Source organism: Nelusetta ayraudi, unplaced genomic scaffold (genome assembly GCF_046127955.1).
Source record: "Nelusetta ayraudi isolate G7.1 ecotype Tasmania unplaced genomic scaffold, CSIRO-AGI_Nayr_v1 ptg000042l, whole genome shotgun sequence".
In the NCBI taxonomy this organism is placed as follows: Eukaryota; Metazoa; Chordata; class Actinopteri; order Tetraodontiformes; family Monacanthidae; genus Nelusetta; species Nelusetta ayraudi.
This window is the reverse complement of record NW_027466092.1, coordinates 7,985,043-8,005,292: the sequence shown is the minus strand read 5'-3', so window position 1 is coordinate 8,005,292 and position 20,250 is coordinate 7,985,043. Positions and strand designations below refer to the sequence as shown.

Sequence of the window (20,250 nt, the reverse complement as noted above, 5' to 3'; positions counted from 1 at the left end):
AGTTCAGAGTGTGGATTCAAAGCAAGGTTATCTTTTAAAAGACATAACCCTGTTTCAATATTTCAGACATGTAAAACAGAATGTACAAATGTATGTTCTCCGGAGTGTAATAGAATCCAGGAAGCCCAAACTTGTCTCCAAATTTCCGATTAAGTTGACACATGCCAAATCAATCTTGGCTATTGCATTTCATCCAGTCAGCTCAGCTTCAGAGAGTACAGACTTTGGCCTTTTTATTAAGCCTGCACCTTTAGCAAAAAAAAAAAAAAAGAAAAAGAAAAGAAAGAGAAAGAAAGAAAGAAAAAGAAAAATCTAAACAGGTTTGAACAAATCCACTCTTCTTTAAGAAAACCAAAAGGGCAACAAAGTCAACCATCTGCAAAGTCATAATCATCGAAAAGACCATTTGTGACTGTGTTAGCTAACATTTGATGTTGGTACATGTATCAGGTTAGTAGAGAGGAGGCTGATCTGTTAGCTGACAGGAAACTGTCTTTTGGAGAGCCTTATTTTTTGACTTTCAGGAGGAGACAAAAAAAAAAAAAGATTTCTAACTTAAATTCACCTTTCAGAGGACATTTTTCCTTTAGCCACTAGGGACTGAACTATACATTTTAAGGCATGTTGAACAGAGAAGTAAAGTAAAACCCACTAAGAGGGAAAATCAAAACTTTTTTTTTTTTTTACATTACTTACAAAGCTTTGCTTTTATACTGCAAAGCACTGATGTTTATGTGTGTGTGTGTGTGTGTGTGTTATTGATGTAGCTCTGTTGTGTTTGCAGACATGGTTCCAAAACGTGAGCCATTTGGACTAAAAGCTGCTTTTAGGTGTTTATGTAGTGCGTCTGCAACCACGACAGAATGGGATCTGTGACTTGTAGCTACGTGTTCCGTGTTTAGTCATGTTTCAGTTTGTTTGTTTTATACAATGCTTTCAGTTCATCCAGTTCAACAGTTCCAACAGGGATTTCTGGTGGCAAAGGTGTAATCCAGCCATACGCAAACTAAAGGGCAAAACAAAGCTCTCCTCTCTCCGGCGTCTGGGCAGTGGGCAAATCTTCTGGCCTGCCAGTCAGGAGACCTTCACGCCAAAGCTGCGTCCACGTCCTCTTCCGCACGAGAAAGCTCCCGATCCAATGGAGGACGCGATACTTCCGGCAGCCTTTCCGCCAACTCTCCAACAGGTAATGCCAACGGCCTGCCCAGTCCAAGGTCAAGACAGAAAAGTTTATGGTTTTAGTTCAACAGGGGGCATGTTCGGGCGAACTGGTTCATGGGTCGGCTGTAGTTTAGATCCTCCTTGCAGAGGGCAGCAAAAAAGCACAGCCAGACTCCTGGGAAAGAGAGAGAGAAATGGCTCAGAACCATCACAGCGGTAGCCAAACTGTTCAAAGACTGACCGCACAACACATTTTAGCGGGTCACTCTGGGGACGTTTTATGCAGTACAGAAGAACGTGGATATCAGATCAGATATATTAATAGTCCAAATTGTGCATATGTTTTGTCTCCAGACTATTTGTGAACTCTCCAGAAAGGAGACGAACCCTTTTCAGAAAATAGGCATGAAAAACTCAGATTTCTGGGAATCAGAAACTATGTGAAGTCACAACGGGCACCTTTGTGTTGTCAGTGACAACTCCCACGGCAATGACCCGTCCATGACCTCAGAAAAGAGTAGGACACTCTGATTTTAGCAAGCAGGATTTTAAAACTGAGAATTTTTCACACAGGAAGCTGCAATCAAAGGTCTGATTATACGGTTTTCTGCACATTCACAGTGTTGTTTTTCAGATAACTAATCACAAGGCTGCACAACTGGAGTCTGGGATGAGGATTCCAACATCTGAAAGGGTCTAGAACATTCATTCACCGTGATTACACCAAAAGATAAAGCAAAAGTGTCTTACCACTGCCAATGATTTCCCCCTTTTACAGTCACTCCACAGCTCTCAAGGCAATTGTAAGGTTTTTAGATGGAGTCAAAGCATCCTCCTCCAGCGGCTCCTCAAACCAACAAAGTTTGCCTCTTGTGCTGCCAAGGTGCTTCAAACACTCCCGCTTGGGGCTCCTCGTAGCGATAGCAAAGTCCATTGGGACAAGTCGCTACCATTCAGTCTCGGAGCCACGTGTCCAACGCGTGAAGTCCTCGTCCACGAAGGTTCATTTCCGACTCCGCTTCTCCAGGGTTACTGGCAAAATAAAGGAACCTCTCGGCCAGTCCGTCTCAACACTTTTCAGAGGGATTCTTGAAGAACATTCACTCCATGTGATCAATGTCTCACGAATTTTCCTTCATCCGTTTGCATCTTTTTTTTTTTTTCTTTCTATTTTGAAAGGTAATACAAAAATATGGTTATGTACAGGAGGAAGGAGAAGGCGCGCTTCTCGAGTCTCTCAGTTCAGTTTTTGGGAATTTTTCTTTTTATCGCCGACTGTGTCCAAGTCGTAGCAATCCTCCTGTTGTCAATTGTGCTCCCATCCCCAAAATGGTACCTCACAGCTTGAATGAACAAAAGTGCATAGGTGAGTTGGTGAGGGCAGGGTGTGAGTGCTTGTGAGGGTGGAGGAGAGAAGATATCGACCTCTCGGTTCTCTCCAGGGGTTACGCAGCCCTGCACTCCACTTTAAAAAAATAAAAATAAAAAAAGAGAGAAAAAAGCCCAGCTTTCGTGCCTCCACTCCATTGGCTGATCAAGTCTCAGGATCCAGGACCACACACACTCGCACACGCACGCACACACACACACGCACACATACATGCACACAACAAAAGAGTCCATTTCGAGGATCTTGTCTGTGTTCTTGTGACGTCTCCAACTCTTCCTCAACCCAACACCACTCATTGTCCATATGGCAGAAGCGCACTTGCAAACCCCACCCGTCTTAATGTGGGAACAAATAGAAAAAAAAAAAAAAATACAAAAAAAACACACAAAAATAACTGCACCCACAGATATCCATGTGGTTTGTAAACAACCAAAGCTCCAGTATGGAATAGAAAGAGTCCTTTCTTTTAATTCTTAGTCACCATTTGTACGACCAGAATTGTAGAGGCAGTGTGTTCAAACTGTTTCCATCCCAAATTATTTTTTTTCTCCTCTCCACCTTGTAAAAAAAGTCCTTGCTAAACTCTTTGAAGTTTTGTTTTTTTTGTCTTTTGCTTCCATTTTTGAAATCTTCTGAGGAAAAAAAAAATATCCGGTATCAGCACGGCTTTCTCGTCTTTTTTTGGAATACATTCAATATTTTCTTAAGAAAGAAATTTTACACACACACTTCACATGGCGATAATGAAAAAAAAAATTAAGAAAAAAAAAAAACACAACAAAAATAGCAGCCCCAAGTGCTCATTATCTTAGTCCAAATACTTTTTAAACTTTGTATATAATGTATATATTCATATATATTTTTCATTACAAAAAGAAAAACTCGTCATTATCAAATTGCAACAACGAATAAGTAACACAATATGCTAACATTTCATGCACCGTAGTGTGCACATGCACATTAAGATGCTGTAATTTTTTTTTTTTTTTTCAGAGTCAGAAACTCGACACCTTTCATTCACAAGTTCGAGAGCTGACAAAAGGCAACATGATCACACCCCTGGAGGACGACAAAAAAAAGAAAAAAAACAGACTGGACTAAACCTTCCAATGGATCAACGTAGACCAAACTAGAAAGATTTACGATATAAACGTACATACAGTGTGCTGAGCAGACACACGTTACACTCACTCGACAAAAGGAAAAAAAAACAAAACAGACATTTATAAGAGAATTAATGTCTCAATGGCCGCGCACCCTATCCAAGTTCTTAGGCACAAATGTGCATTCACACACGCACAAAAAAAGGAGAGAAATCAGAAAGCACATGTATTCAAAACGAGTACCTGTAGTTTCAACTTATTTCTACAAAACAGTAAATGAGCATGCACACTCAACTCAACACGCACGCATCTCCATACACGATGCACACGCAGTGTTCGTCCCTCATGATTGGCCGCATCCGCTGGTTCAAGAGACGGCTCTCTATGTGGAGAAAACAAGGGAAGCGAGTGGTGGCCATCGCGTGACGAGCGCAAAGCTAACATTTAACGCTTTTCTATGTGGTCTAACTGGGGAAGAAGAGCTGGTGAGAGAAAGGATGTGTTGTGCAATTGCCCTCTCTCTCTCTCTCTCATATACACACGTTCACACAAACGCCCACACCCTCTTTCTCTCCGAACATGAGAATACAAAATTATCTTTTTGAACAACAACAACAAAAAAAAAAATGGCCTCTGTTTCATACGTCTTGGTAAGCAACAAAAGAAAAAGAAAGAAATTTTGTGCGGACTGGTGTATTACTGACACAGACTAAGCATCGCCCACCTGTCACACTCACATTCATACACATTCACAAATATATTCACTTCTAGAACTAACCCCCGTTTGTTTTGATTTTTTTTGTTGTTTTTATCGTTACTTTTTTTAGGCAAGTGCAAATCTTCAAGTTTTTTTAGAATCCATTTTCAATAGCTTTACTTTTTTATATAAACGTAAAAAAAAAATGCTAAACAAGAGAAATATCAACAGTGTTTGTCTTTTCGAGAAAGGATTTGCTCTCTGATAAGGTTTCAAACTTAAAAAGGTCCCCCTGACTTTGAAAACCACACAGTCCAAACATTCACCCCACACTGACTGTTTCCACACCCCTGTTCCAGTTCCCATGCACACAGTTTGTGTATGTGCGTGCACAAAGTCCGTGCACTGATTCTAAACACACACACACACACACACACGCACACACACACACACACACACACACACACACACACGCACACAAAAAAAAACCCTATTCAAATCCCATCTCAATAAAGTGCATTAGTTCAGTATAAGGTGCTTAATCTTTTGAGTGCCAGAGGATACCCATCATCTGTAAGACCTCACCCTCGCCTCCATTCGCCTCACCTGCCCAGTCTCCCCTGCTTGAGTGATAAATTGGGACAGCAGGGAGCCCTTTTTTTTATGCCTTGCAAAAGGAAGGAGAGCGTGGAAGGTGCAGGTTCTGGGTGCACCTCCCCTCCCGCTCCTTTCCTCCCCCGCCATGCCCCTCGTTCCCCCTCCCCCAGTTCCCCTAGCAGTGCACATTCGTCATCAGGTTTTGTCTGATTAAAAGACAGAAGGCCTCAGGTAGCTATTGCTGCTGCGCTGCGTCACATCAGTAATCCTCCACCATCTCCATCTCATTCAGGCTCAGACACTCGGGCGCATTGTGGAATGAGTACCCTGCAGGGGGAGGAAGGGCAGAGAGGGGAAGAACGCCATCAGAGCTGGCCAGAAAATACTTTCAAGGACGCCTCCTGTTTGGAAAAAGTGTGAGCCTATCAGCAAGTCTGGTTACAATGTAGAATAGTAACAATCAACACATTTTACAGAAAGACATCAAATTCATTCCACAAAAATAAAAAACGCTGGCCCATTTTATATCTTGTCTGATAAATAAATTAATATAATTAATATTATTATTATTAAAACTAACCAATCAAATCAGCCGACCCACCAGTTGAGAAATGCTGATCTAGACCACTGAATTATCAAGATATTGGAAGAATTCCACAAACGCCCTCATTCAGTTCTGTCTCTCATTACTGTAGATGTGAATGGCTGCCGGACAAACATAATCAATCAGATTCATAGCAAGTCAGCAAGTCGAGTCTGCATCTAAACAGTAGTTTATCATCCACTTCAATGGCATTTGTTTGGCCACTTGTTTCCATATTAATCAAGAGCAAGCTCGTTTTGCCACTACATAAAAAGCATGAAGCCATTTTTATACATTCCAGTTGAAAAAAGTTATCAAAGTTCTGTGAGTTGCTATTGTTCTTAACAGCTGAATGTGTTTCTCCACACATGTTTCAAATATATAGTATTCACTTTGCCTTCATTTGTGCTATTTAAAAAGGGTCTTCACTTACCTAAGATGCTGGGGTCAGAGTGCAGCATCATGGGCTGTTTCTTCTTCATCTTTCCCCCCTGGCTGTCATAGAGGCCAGCCTTGCCCATGTGGTTGGCTTGAAACATGGACTGCAGCGTGCTCGGATTCATACCTCGCATCGAGTCCTGAGCCAGCAAAGGCAGCAGCAACAACATAAAGATGCTCAGCAGGTATTTATGCATGTAATGTGAAGGTGTTTGCCACATGATAAAATGAAGGGTTTCCTTGGTGAACGGTCATGAATGACGAGTGATTACCTGCAGTGGGAAGTTCATGTTCATTCCAGCCACTTCCTTTGATAACTGAGACACGGAGGGGGAAAAGGGAGAAAGGTGAAAATTAAACACACATGTTAATAGTTTACTTAATGGCATGGAATTGTTTTTACAAGTATGTCCTGCACTTATAATATAAAGCCTGTTTATCCATACTTGTCTTTTCAAAAAGTGGTAGGTTGGTGATGTCCATGACTAGAAAGCTCTGGTTAGTAGAACTGAACTAGAACTGACATTAATTTGGTACGAAACAGAAAATATTTTATTTTATTAATGTCATGCGTCATCATAGAAAATAAATAAATAAATAAATAAAAAATACAAGTTAGGATATCAAGTCAGACAGTAACCTTCTCATATGGGTTTAACAGCAAGAAAACCTTCTTGTAAGCTCACATAAAACTAGCATTCAACAAGTGTATATATTAACTTGAGGATCTTGGAACGCAAATTCATCAAAGTTCAATTTTTAAAAAAAATCCAACTTCTCCATTTACTCACTTTTCATAATCATGTCAACAAACAGCTAAATCTCCACTGGCCTCAGAGCTTCACCTGCCAAGCGCCAGTCGTCTGCAGCGAGACATCTTTGTGTGACTTAGAATTTGCGCTCCAGCTCACCTGCTGCTGCTGTCTCTGTTGGTTGGCTTTCTGTTTGGCACGTCGCTCCAGAAACTGTTTGGCGAACTCTTTGGCTTCCACTGTGTCCCCTAGGTAGGACCGGATGAAATCCAGCACAGCATAGGGAGACTCCACCTCCTTCAGGTATGCCACAATAGTGGCAACTTTACAAAAAAAAAAAATCCCGCAGAGGGTAAAAGATCAGCAATAGTGAATGCATTGGGACAAATGCTGAGTCATATTTCAGCACGGACAGCAGTCACCCATAGGGTGACCGTTGACATTGCGACTTACCATCCAGAGAGGAGGAGGAGTTGTTGGCAGAGGTGTTGAGAGTGTGCAGCATCTGTTCACACCAGGTGGTGAAGCCGTCCTGGGGCTTCATGCCCTGAAGCAGCTTCAGCAGCTTGTCTTCGTCCTCCGTCCTCTTGCGTCGTTGCATCATGTACTGCTCGCTGGAGAGGACGGAAAGATTCACATTCATTACACAGTTTGTCTACATGGGAGGGTTCTCTCCCAAATGTCATGGCAAAATGGGGAAAGGTGAGTGTGTTTGAGTGCGAGTTCTGCCAGCGTGGCTCTGGGTACCTCAGCGAGGGACTGCTGCGGCTGTTCTTCAAGCCCATGTTGTTGTTGGAGGTGGCGCGCAGGCCGGACTGGTTCTTCACAGCCTCGTCCCACATGCCCATCCCGCCTGAGGAGCCGCCACTTACGCCTTTGCTCTCCAGACCCCCAGGCCCGGCCCACATCCCCACACCGTCCACCCACTGGCTTCCCATGGAGGAGCTGCCCATTGACAAGCCTGAGTGCTGCGATAGAATAGAGAAACCGAAGGTCTCAAAAAGTTCGACAAGAACGAAGGTTCCCGCGAGCGCCCTGCTGAATTGGAGTGGAGTGGAGTGCGAACTCACGCGGTCTCTCTGCTGAGCTCTTTGCTGCTGCTGCTGCTTTAAGAGCCTCTCGGCCTCCTGCTGCATTTCCAGCAGGGCCAGCGTCGAGGGCTTCCCCGCCTTGGAGAGCCCAGAGGAGGAAGCCCCGCTCCAGCCCGAGCCACCCGCCCCGGGACCCTGCTGCTGAGGGGCCTGCTGCAGCAACTTCATGATCAGTTCCTGCTGCTGGCGACACTTTGGGAAGACAGGAAATTGAAATTTGTACGTGCAAAAAAAGCTAAATTCTTCCACGTGACGCCTCCTCTGCATGTAAAATGTAGCTTCAACTTATGATGCTAGACCAACAGCAGATTCAGTTGTACAGCAGAAGAGAAGTGCAGATGTCAGATTGATTGCTACCTGCTTGCGTCTAAAGAGCTCCTCCTCATCCCTCCGTTTCTGCTCCTCCTGTTGCCTCCTCTTCTCCTCCTCCCTCCTTTCTCGCCTCTTGCGTTGCTCCTCTTCCTCACGCTTCGCCCTGAGTTCAGCATCTCGCCTCTCCTGTTGGAGCTGGGGGAAGCAAACACGAAAGGTGATTCAAGTGAAAATGTTCACTTTATTTTGACACTTTCTATTTGCTGCTTCTGCCATTGCACTTAAAGTGTTTCCACGCTTAATTCACACTTTACGTGCGCACGTCTTAAACTGAACTCACCTTTTGAAGCTGTTCAATAGTTGGACCCTGAGTAGAAGGATTCATTGTTATGTCCCAAAGACTGGCTTCACTGCCTACACGGAGAAAAATGAGAATCATTTACAATATTCCGTTATCTTCCATCAGTGATGTAAAGACGCCGCAGTGGAGAACCTGCCTGGCGGCTGTGAAGCTGAGGTATGCATGTCCCACAAGGACCCTGTATCTGGCACTGACATCGACCTGTTCATCGAAGGCATGATACCCTGCTCGCTGCACCTAGAGGACCAAGCCGAGGCGGAGAGAGACAAAAAGAAAAAAAGTTTGAAACTAATCCAGCAAAGCAATGTGATAACAAAACCCATGAGCCCACCTGTTAATGAGCTGGAATAGCTGCTGCTGCTGGATTTGCTGATAAAGAGCTGCTGCCAGCTCCTGCTGTTTTTTCAGGCGCTCTTGGTCCAGGTTTCCCTAAAAGGACAGTGAGCACAAGTTATGACTGAACCTTTTTTGCTGCATTCTCCTTCCAACAAGGGTCAACGTTAACTTAATTTTGAAACTACAATTTCAGAGTAGAAAAACATACATACATAGCAGTTCTTTAGGATGAAACATATTGCAATAAAATTAATAAAAACAATCCAAGTTTAAAGCGATCAACTGTCTGTAAACACATCCTGCTTATCATTGTTTTACATGACATCACAATAATCAGAATTGTGACTCACAGTCCCAGAGGTCCCCCGGGTGGGCTGCGGGCGCTGCGTTGGTGGTGGCTGTCTCACCAGCAGGGGCGGAGGGGAGGGCCCCGGGGCGAAGGGAACACGCCCCCACATCTTGATCACATCGCCCAGGGGTTGGAAGCCCTCGTCGCAGCCCCGCTTCACCAGCAGTGTCATGGTGAAGTAGCCCGCCTGGAACCACTCGCACATCTCCACTGTGGTGAACGGACCTGGGGGAGGGGATGGAGAGGGACGAAAACGGAGAGAAAAGTGATGGGACAAGTTAGCTTAACAGACCTTGTGGTCGAGAGCAGCGCTCTGCTTTCAAGCAACCCGCAAATTTCCCGGGTGTCCTTGAGTACCCTGGATCTCTCCCTGCGGGTCCTTGTAGAACCACTTCATGGCAGCCTCGTGCGACAGCGGCAGAGCAGCTGCTGTGTTCCGGCTCTCTTGCTGCTGCTGCAGAGCCTGGGTGAAACACTCTTCCTCCAAAGAAGTGTCCTGCAGTGACGCCACCATCTTCTCCGCCTCCTGAACACACACACACGTTAGACCGTTTACCATCACGTTGCTTCAAGAATCATCATGCGAGAGTTGGTCGGTGATCCTCCGACCTGCTGCAGGTGCTTCATGCCCTCGTCGTCCTCAGCGTCTCCTCCAGCTGGAGGGAGCAGAGGAGGGGCGGCGGAGGAAGGGGGTGGGGGAGGCAGACTGGAAGAGGTGGACATGGCGGCGACCACGGCAGCGATGGGGCTCGGCTGGGCCTTGGAGGGGGCTGCAGGCGCCAGGTCTGGACAGGAGAAACGAGAAACAAGCGCGGGTCAGGCAAGAAAGCCCGGCGTTGTGTTTTCCAGCAGGCCAAATGTTTGAGGTGTGGAAACAGAGCCACCTACTGGCTTAGGAAGTGCAACAAGACAAAGACAGCAGCTACAACAAACAAGACTGACTGACTGAGGGGAGAAATCCTGTCTATCCAAGTGAGAGAGCATATACGGCCAACCTGTATTCCCCCCATTTTTGTACTCAAAGAAATAATTATTCAGTGTTCAAACACCGAATAAGAAGATGTAAATTACAATATCACAATAGTTTGGCCTGGTTTCAGAATTATTTTGAAGCTTAGCATGTGATACTGATGATGATAATGTTACTGGCATCACAAAGTTCCTAAAAGTCGCACTAAAATGACTCCTACCCTCACTGGTTGCATTGATGCCCTGAACAGGGTGGCTGTTGTTCAGCTGAGGGTTGTCCACTGCCGGGCCGGCATTGCTGCTCCGAGCTTCCATTGCCGGGGGGCTACAGTGGACTGGAGGGGAGGAGGAGGAGGAAGGGGATGCTGGTTTGGTCTCACCATCCCCTACAGCGGAGGCAGCTTCTTTGCTCTCTGTGCCCAGAAAAGAGAAAGCCATCAAATTGGATGTGAAATTCCAAAGCAGAAAAAAAAGAGGTGCAGTGATTCATGAGAGGCAAATAAACGCTGATTTAGAGCCTTTGCTCACCTTTGTCTTTTTCTCCTTCGGCACTGCTCCTCTCGACGTCGACGAAGCTCTCCTCTTCGTCCTCCTCTTCTATCCCCTTAAACTCCAGCTCTTCCTCCAGGATTGTCTCTTTTCCACCCTTCTGACCAGAAGCGCGAGGAAAAACACAAGTCAGAGACAGCTGTTAATAGGGACGAGAGCTCAAGAAGACAAAACGCCGCAATTCACTTTCTACTTACAACGCCTGCACACATAAGCACACAACAGAGAAAGAAACATTCACCTTCATAGGCATGAAAGCACCAGAGGAGTCGAAAGTGCCCATCTCTCCATCCTCCTCGTCTGTACACCACTCGGGCAGGCCGTCCCTCTCATCTTCCAGTCCGTCGCTGCCAGCGCGCCTGCGGCCGCCGCCGTGGCCCTCCGAGTCCCGGAAGTCAAAATCAAACTTCCTCCTGCGGCTCTCACCCGGAGCCAAGTGGTCCCGCCAGCCTGCTGAGCGAGGACCACCCTCTGACAGAGAAAACAACAGGCGGGAAGTTTTCAGTAACACTCCTTGCTCAATTTTAGATAAGCATTCCAATGTGTCCATCACAATTGTGCAGGGACGTTTCTGTCCTAGCGCGTTAGGCGTGAAATGGTGCTGCATTACGTTTTGGATGGAGGAGGAGACAGAATTTGTTTTTGTTTTTTTTGTTTTTTAAAGTGACCGCGAACAAACAAAAGAAAATGTCATTCTCGTAAATCTCGTGGGATGAGTTTTTATAAGAATTACGGCTTATGCGCTTTACACCATTCAATGGAAACACCTGAAAATTGCAATTGTACTTTGTCGACATTTTAGAAACATGGCTTTTAATTTGCAGAAACTGTCATGGGAACGCAGCTACTGATCAGCTGAGTCTTTTTTGGAAATATTTCTCTGCCACCGGGTGTCGCCATAGCTACAAATAACAATTGGTGCATGCACTTCCGCCAGAGCACAGTCACCATCTTTCACTACTGCAATTTCAAAAATGACGACACCGTCACGTTTAACACAGCACTTACGCCATCACGTCACATGTTGCTTCCTTTTGGCACTCACATTTTTTAGAAAAGCTTAACTAAAGTTACAAAAGAAGAGCCCATCTTTAAAGGCTAGCAACAAATAAGGGAGGCATTTGCATATCGCAAGTAATGTTATCTCTGCTTTCTGATGCAGCAGAGCTGCACCATAAATGGCACTTACAAAAGAAAAGTAAAAAGATGAAAATCATAAAATCACATTTCCATCAATTATTTTAGCATCGCAGAGGAGTGTAGCATTATGGGCTGCACAAAAGAATGAGAAACTAAACACCACCCTTGAAGCAAAAAACGCCAACAAATTCACGCCCCATATGACAAGACGGCAGCATAGCAGAGAAGTATTATGGCTGTGGTGGCATTTCGCATGGCAAAGAACAAGGCATCGATTGTATTTGAAAATGTTGCCTTCAACAAAGCTGGATGTGAGAAGACTCCTGCAACCATCCACCAAACCACAAACATTTAGACAACATTGAATTGGCCCGTCTGTACAACACTGGCAGCAGTGATGAGGATGTGTCGTTACCTCTCAGCTACTACTGACCTGTGGTCCAGACGGCCTAAATAGCCATTACACTCGGCAACAAGTGGAGTTTTGAATATTTGTGCCTTCAAACCTCAGAAGAATTTGTTTGCCATTTTTTAAAATCAAACCTATATAGTTGGAATGATATATAGAAATTACAGATAGGTAAAGAATATAACAAAATAGTAAAATAAAGGCAATAATTAGCAAATTATTATGAAGAATTTTCAATACTTGAAGGCTTTTAATATGTGTTATCAGCTAAACTGATACTTCTTAATTATAAAACAAGATTAGTAAATATAAAAATGTAAACGGTGGTCTGGACAAATAGAAACCTGCACTCTCTGCTTCATGTTCTGCCAGCGCGATGAGGTCTGCTCGTCTCGTACCGTCCCTACGAGGTCCACTGATTCTCCAGCTGCTACCAGTCTCCCCCTCGTCCTCTTCCTGCTCCTCCCGGAGGGTGCGCCAGTTATCGCTGTCAGCCCTTGCGAACTCCTTCCTCCCTGGAGCTGCGGGACCAGTGGGCTCTTCAAAACCAGGACGCCCCACTTCCCGCCGCAGCGGCTTCTCAAAGCGACGCTCACCCCTGAGGACAGGAGGGAGAGTGAGAGGGATCCATATTGGTTTGCAGATAATTGGAGGAAAATAATAAATCCAACCTTTCATCTGCACACTTCAGAGAACAATTCACTGTTTTCAATCGAGCTCGCAAAGACAAAACTGGCAAACTGAACGCGACAAAAATGCCCCCACAAAATCCCAAATGAAACATCCGGTCTTAATCATGAGGTTGCTTCTCCCTGAAGTGTGGATATAACAGTTTCACATCGTGCCGTGTGCTGCTTTTGTCACTCTTACCGATCATCCCAGCTCTGGCTTCGGTGTATTTCTCGAACGGTGCGGCCGAAACCCACCTCGGCTTCTTCGCTACTTCTTTGGTAGAATCCACCTTCGCCACGACCTCGTCCTGTTTGGAGACGCAGGGACATTTTAAAGGTCAGCACAAGCGTTTCATCACTCTAACTCATGCATCTATCCTGTATAGCCTGGTAGATCAGCTGATGGGCAGCAAGCTGGAGACTTTCGGATGTCTGTAACTGTAACTTTGAAACACAGCACGATTCACAACCATGAAATTGCCCAACTCAGTATTTTAGCATCCTCAATGCTGAATGCATGCTTCCCATGCACTGAGCGTAACAACCTTATGCGCACTGATGACAAAACCCAGAGGGCCTCTCTCTCCAGAGAGGTTTCTGTGTGTCCTAAAGCAAATGACCAGCGTTTACGTTGGGCACACATATGTTAAGAGTAAGGTGTTGACAAAAGGTGAGTGTCAAGACAGGTGTGGCCGGACAAAAGGAGGCTTCTTAGACAGGCCAGGTTTAGGAAGTGTGCTGCATTAAGATGATGGAGAGAGAGGAAAACAAATAGCAAAGTGGTTCCAAGATGGAAGAGGCCATGAGAAGGACCCTGGACAATGGCCAAAGTAGGTCCAGCCACATCTTGTCATAGTTTTGTGTTGCGCTGCATTAGCAAAGTGTTTCTGAGCCCATAATCCATCTGCAGACTTCGAACGGGTGTCTGGGGTTTTATTTCCACCTCTATTTTAGTGAAGACGTTTTCTGTTTTTTACCTCGACCGCCTCGTGTTGCTCCTCGACCTCGGACCACTCCAGCTGGGGCGGCGCCACCCACCCCTTTTCCCATGAGCCTCAGCACTGCCACACTGTTAACAGACATGGAGAAATTCCTCTGCAGGGAGAGAGAGAGAAAGAGAGAGGGAGAGAACAGAGTGAAAAAAGGTGGAATGTGAGGAATCTGAGCCCAGTTGTAAACTGACAAACTAACAGGCGTCCAAGCTGAGGTGGATATCACGTCGCTTCCCAGTTCATTCAAGGGTGCGTTAACTCTCATGTACCTGCTCCTCCTCAGTGAGAGGCACGAGTGCCAGTGGCTGCATGGGCTCATCTTGCAGAATAGCAGCAAACTCCTTATCCTGCATGTCCTCTGGGACCTATGAAATAACACATCGGCCACTTAGAAGGCAAAGCCATGGCCTCAAAAGCAGCCGAGCAGCTCATCCATAATCGCTCTGTGAAAAACAGCGATACCGACCTTGTTGTCTTTGATATAAAGTGCTAACATCTCCTCTCGGCCGTAGCGGTACTCGGCCAGCTTGTACTTTGGCATGGCGGGGGAAGGAGGGGGGGACGTCACACTCCCCCCACTGGACAGTGCACGGAGCCTGCACAAGGTAGAATTTTTGAAAAAATTAGCACACATACTTAAATATGTATTAAAATATGAATGAAAATTAATAAGTTGTGTTATTCATCACCAGTTTTTTTTATAAACAGTCTTACACGTCATGATACTGTAAATCTAATATTTTGAATGCTTCTTAATGGCACAGAGATAAAAGATTAAATAAATAAAGTACATCAGTCTTTTTATACTGAGAAAGAAGGTTTTTCTTTGCCTATGTCAAAATAAAATGTATTTACAAAGCCTCCTGTAACAAAGCCACCACTCTGCCTGGCCGGTGCCCTTGAATTCAAGACCCAGATGATATGCAGGCATTTCAATCTCAGGATTGTTAATTTTTTTTTTTTCTCCCCGCCTTAAAAGCTATGACGAGACGACCAGATTCGAAGACCTGGCTGTTCAACAATGGCTCCATTCACATGCCCCACAAAGTGTGTCATTGACTAACGGCCCCACATCAAAACCATATGCGACTCGAGAGACGTGCCGAGGTGGGTGAAGGGTGGAAGAGGTGAAGCGCAGCAAACTCGTTCGTGACTTGTGGTGTACAACGGCGCACGAAAAACCAACGAGACAGCGAATAATAAGCATAACAAGGAGAGCGGTGGAGGCCGGCCAGGAGGTGGGGCATGAGGAAATACTTCTGCATAACTGTAAAATCTGACTTCCTTTTTCAACAGGACAAAATCTTCTCTTCACAAGCTCTAATGTACAAATGGCAAAAGTATTAATTGCCCATTTATCAATTGCCAACAGCATTCTTGCTAATATGTTGCAAACAATACCTCAGGGTGCTCTTGATAAGTTCAGGATGCCAGGAGCCATGAAAAAAAAAAACTTGTCAACAAGCTGGCTTGGCATCTGTTTTGGATAGCACATAAATTTGTGCTCCATTATCAGGTTTAAAAGGCTATGAGGGAAAAAAAATGTGGATTGTGTGGGCTACTGAAAGGAAAGCAACTGCCCATGTGTAAAGAGAGATTTTCTCTCTCCGTGTCTCTCTCTCTCTCTCTCTCTCTCCCTGGCATCATCTCAAGAATGCACCGAGCAGTCGCAGGCCATTAGGAGATGGATTTCTGCAGAAGTGGAGAATACTGCCCCCCTCCCCCTTAATTGTTACACAAACATACACTCAAGAGGAAGACAGAAATAGCAGAAAGCCAAACGCACAAACGGTTTGGAGACCACAGTGAGAATAACTTTTTATGAACTTCTTGTCTTCATTATATTTTGTCCATTCATTGGCAAAAAGGAGACGGCATAGAGAGTTCAGTGACAAAATGTTTCATTCTCAAAACAAGATATAATGGCATATTGAGCCCTATGTTCTCTTAGTCATTCCCCAAATGTGAGTTTTAGCATACATTTTCTGAAAAGTTGTTTTCTCATTTCTGAGAAGTTCACCAACAGTACAGAGGTGCGTGTTATTGTGAGAAAACATTGGTTTGGATTTTTTATAACTTGAAAACAAAGTAAATTTTTCAACAACAAAAAAAATCTAAATTGCAGATTGAGGATCTTTTTTTTAAAAAAAAAAAAAAAATCATCAAAGTAACAAGCAGATTATTTACCATTCTGGGCCGAAGTTAAGAGTCTCAGCAGTCATATTCCTCACGTCCACACAGAACTGAGTATCTACATGGACAACAAAAACAAGACGTTAGGTTACAAAACAAAGCGAGAGAAAGAATGTGAGAAAAGGCAAACTGCTGAACCTTACCCTGTCCAGAGGATCGGGGCAGGCTGGACTGGGCTGGACCAGGCTAGAACTGGCTTGCTTTAGTTTAGGCTTAGGTGACTAGAAGGCTGAGTGGTGCTTAAGCTGTGGTCACAGAGCTCCCCAAACACACAGACACAAAGAGAATAGCTGCCAGTTTCCGGTGCTTGGGGGGGGTACCAGGTTGTCAGGTCCTTGCTAGGTAAGAAAAAGGGGGGTAGCTGGAGTCTTGACAATAAATTGGAGAATGGAAGCTCCTGCTACTCACAGTCGGAAAAAAAAAGTTTAATGTAAAAAAAAAAAAAGGAAAGGAAAGGGACCTCAGGAATCGACAAAAGGAACAAAAATAAAACACTCTTGCTTGTATTGTTTACTTCTTTTTTCTCGTCAAACAGCAGTTATTTCTCACATTAAGTTAAAAATAGGAACTGATTCATCAAAATGGTAACGCAGGAACGAAAAAACAGCCAATGAAACAGGCTGCTGGAACAGCTGCCAAGAGCAGGCGCGACTCCTCTTCTCCTTTCTCTTGTGCTCCCCTTCTCTCCCTCAGCACCCTTTTGTTCAGTCAAGCTCCAACTGAAATGTGGACTGGTGGAGACCTTCCAGGTAACTCCTTTTGCTTCCCGTCCTCCCGCCGCACCCCTGGAAACAGAGAAGAAACAGAGGCAAAGTAGATTAACAGAAAAAAAATTAAAATAAATGCAAAAACAAGCAGAGCAGGTAAAAGTTAAAAGTAATGACTCAATGCAACGAAGGCAGACAGCTACTCTTGCTCAAAGATTTTACATCAAGAGTCAAGGCAGTCTACTTGTGTTGCAGCTTAAAAAAAAAATCACGCAGCTGGTTGGTGATGGCTGCTATAAAATGTCATGGCAACTAAACCCCAATACAGGCAGTTGAGATTCATGGTTTAATGCTGCATGCAGCTGCTCTGTCTCTTAAGATGGGCAACAGTTACATTTAAAGACTTTCACACACCATATCTTGCTTTTGGGATAAACCTTTAAGTTCTAGAGCTCAACTGTTCTCATTGTTTACAAGCTCTGTCTGCTGCTACTTGAGGAGAATTCTGGAATTCTTTACCATGGATCCTTTTTGCAATTGTGAAGTTCAGTTTTTAGAAACCTGTTGACAAATAACTCTTGTTTTTTCCTTTTTTTTTATTTTTTTAATCTTACTATAATGTGAGTAACATGATGAATTCCCATCAATATCAATCTGTCTGTCTTTATACATCTTCATCTTTAATATCAACTCAAAAAGAACAATATCTAATTCATTCCTTTTTTTAAATAAACATTTCTGCATTTAGTTTCTGCTTCATTTAAGAGGGCATTTGGAACTTTGTGGTAAATACTGAATGAATAAAAATATATTGTTAAAAATAGATATTGTTGAAATAGAAACATTGCTGCCCACTGTGTGCACTACTGCATTAGTGCTCAAAACTGCTAAACAGGCGTGTAGCACTGACAAGCCTTAACCTGCACATGTGCAGAAATAAATGAAATGGGTAGTTAACATTTTAAGAACATTCTACAGTTTCCAATTTCTTCCTGAACCTTTTGATTGCCGTTCAATTTGGGAGACAAAAGCAAACATAAAATTAAATTTCAAAAAAAAAAAAAAAAACCAACAACAACAACATAGTTCATAAAAAAAATTATATGTAACTTGTGTCAGACAAAGGCAGACCACCACTCTCAACGCTTCGAGTACCAGTACGAGTGGTTTATTCTATATTTTCAGTGAAGGATCGAGTAATTGTTGCACTTGATTTGAGTACACAAAGTGCAACAATTACCTGCGAATCAGTGACAGAGCTTACAAATCAGCATAAATTCTATAACCTAAAGTTACCTAAAATTGCTATATTAGCCCAACATTTGTCTTGTTGACATTTGTTTACATTTCAAACTATTGACATCGTAAGCATGTAGTGCCGTTACAAAATTAGCACGAGCGAAAGTGACGCAAGGTCACGATAAACACTATTTCATGTTAAATCTAAACATTCAATTGAAACGTTAACGGCGTTAACTGCTAAATGCTGCGTCTTCGTATGTATTTAAAAAGCTGTAAGGATGCGGCAGGGTAACATTGGCTAGGGCTGCTACTTCACAAAGATCGACGTAAACTTTCACTGAACAACGCTGGATTGTTTGGTGGTAAAAATGGCTAACGTTTGGGGGGAGTAGCTCAAGTTGACATTAGCAACCGTCAGACGCAGAGCGTAAACACTTCTTCGGCATTTAAGCAGTCAAATTCACCGGGAAATTGCACTACGTTGCTTAATTGTGTAGAGATTTCCGTGCTGAAATTAATCTTCCGTTGCATACGGCAGACTGGCAAGCGAGTTTGCAACCTAATCTCACACAAAGTGTGCGTCGTTCCTAGAGGCCTTGTAGCTAGTAGGTTCAAATGACACCAGATATGATGGCGGAGGGGGCGGAGTGTTACAACCGTACTCCCCGGCCTTCTTCGCCAATGTGCGGACAACCACCTCCGCTCCGCAGCCCGAGTTGAGTTAATGCTAGGTCGGTGAAGTCGGGCAAAAAACAGCACCAGAACAGCGGCATCATAGTCATACCACGTTTAACTGCAAATGCCCTTGAAACTGTGAATATCTGCCCAAACGTTGGCGCTGCAAGAGCCGACGTTAGCCTGTTAGCTTAGCCTGTTAGCTAATGCAAGCTGGCAAGAGGAACCCATGTCTTACCTTTCACTGTTTATAGCCACCACACTGGATGTCTGCACTGTGCGCCTACACTCAATATATCGCATGCATTGGTCTCTTTAAACACTGTAAACGTATTCATTCGACAGAATCGTACTTTCAGAAAGTCGCCCTCTGTATTATATATATATATTTTTTATTTTTTTTTTCTCCCTCACCCTCAACGGTCGCAGTTGCGTATCAGTATGTGTCTGCTGGCTCCTGGTCGGGCTCCTCTTGTTTGTGTTTCGGAAACATGGCCGTCCGTGTGATACCACGTGACCGGGCACTGACAAGCGGCTAACCAATGCTGTAGCACGGCAAACACACCCCTATCTACGACGAGGCTGAACGGAGTGCTATGTGTACCGCACTTTGCAAATTGCGAGTACGACTGCGAGAGTGTTAATCGGTTGAGTAAACAGAGCCAGACCGAGTTCAGAAGACGCGGCGGAGAACCGGAGGAAACCGTAGCAACGGGAGTGCCTCCCGGCGAGGAACAGCGTCAGTGCTGCGACGAAATTAGCTTAGGACAAAGTTGGTTCGCAGCGTTTAAAGTGCGTGATGCCACACACAGTTGCACACTTAGATATTGTGCGTCGTAAGTCACAGTCAAATGAATTGAATAAATTGGAAGAAAATGAAATAGCGCGAACTGATCATGTGGAATGCGTTTGAAGTGATGTTTAGAATGGACCCAACAGAGGGTGCAGAACATTCGTCATTAGGGTGATGGTCGCAGGTATTCAAATTTAGCTTCTTTTTTTTCTTTCAAAATTGTACAAATAAAATACACACATTGCGCCTGTATTCTACATTAAGTTAATGGAATTTAATCGGAGTAAATACTAAAGCCGTGACAACTTTCAGAGTTTTCCCATTAAAAGTAACAGGACAGGAGGTAACCATGTTTGAAGTTGGCCGTTCTTTTTTTTTATACACACACACACACACACACACACACACACACACACACACACACACACACACACACACACACAGTGAACCCCAAACGTCGGCAAAAAAAAAATTAAAAAAATCCTCTATAGGCAATTCTAAATGTCCACGATTATGTAATTTGATTGTAACACTTTTTATTCAGGTGCAGTTGTGCAACTTATGAGTTGTTGTTGTTTTGTTTTTTTTAAATCTTTTTTTTTTATCTAACCTTTAAGAAGTTTATGAAAACGTATTAAAATCAATCAAATTCAATATACACATTTGTTAAATTAGGACCTTCCCATTGCACAATTTCATATAACATTGAGAACTGTTTCACAAAATGGTCATTTACGAGC

At 44.0% G+C, this 20,250-nt stretch overlaps 1 protein-coding gene across 6 annotated transcripts; it reads right to left on the bottom strand.

The window, feature by feature from the left end:
• Positions 1 to 32: 32 nt before the first annotated feature.
• gigyf1a (GRB10 interacting GYF protein 1a) lies at positions 33 to 19,268 on the bottom strand. 6 transcript variants are annotated; one of them, XM_076034050.1, is made up of 27 exons: positions 19,132 to 19,268; positions 18,956 to 19,039; positions 16,237 to 16,878; positions 16,088 to 16,151; positions 14,367 to 14,496; positions 14,170 to 14,265; positions 13,886 to 14,003; positions 13,108 to 13,216; positions 12,636 to 12,835; positions 10,930 to 11,159; positions 10,668 to 10,788; positions 10,361 to 10,552; positions 9,780 to 9,955; positions 9,528 to 9,696; positions 9,172 to 9,395; positions 8,817 to 8,914; positions 8,618 to 8,722; positions 8,465 to 8,534; positions 8,170 to 8,319; positions 7,792 to 8,004; positions 7,469 to 7,689; positions 7,175 to 7,335; positions 6,881 to 7,044; positions 6,242 to 6,286; positions 5,965 to 6,109; positions 1,912 to 5,275; positions 33 to 1,336 (listed from the first exon to the last, which is right to left on the bottom strand). In XM_076034050.1, exons 4-26 carry the CDS (start codon positions 16,120 to 16,122, stop codon positions 5,208 to 5,210), a joined length of 3,240 nt encoding a protein of 1,079 aa, XP_075890165.1. In that variant the 5' UTR covers positions 16,123 to 16,151; positions 16,237 to 16,878; positions 18,956 to 19,039; positions 19,132 to 19,268; the 3' UTR covers positions 33 to 1,336; positions 1,912 to 5,207. The 6 variants fall into 6 exon arrangements, with proteins under 6 accessions (XP_075890165.1, XP_075890166.1, XP_075890164.1 ...); XM_076034051.1 differs by lacking the exon at positions 18,956 to 19,039 and having other exon boundaries at positions 19,132 to 19,221; XM_076034049.1 differs by having other exon boundaries at positions 18,956 to 19,201.
• Positions 19,269 to 20,250: the final 982 nt, after the last annotated feature.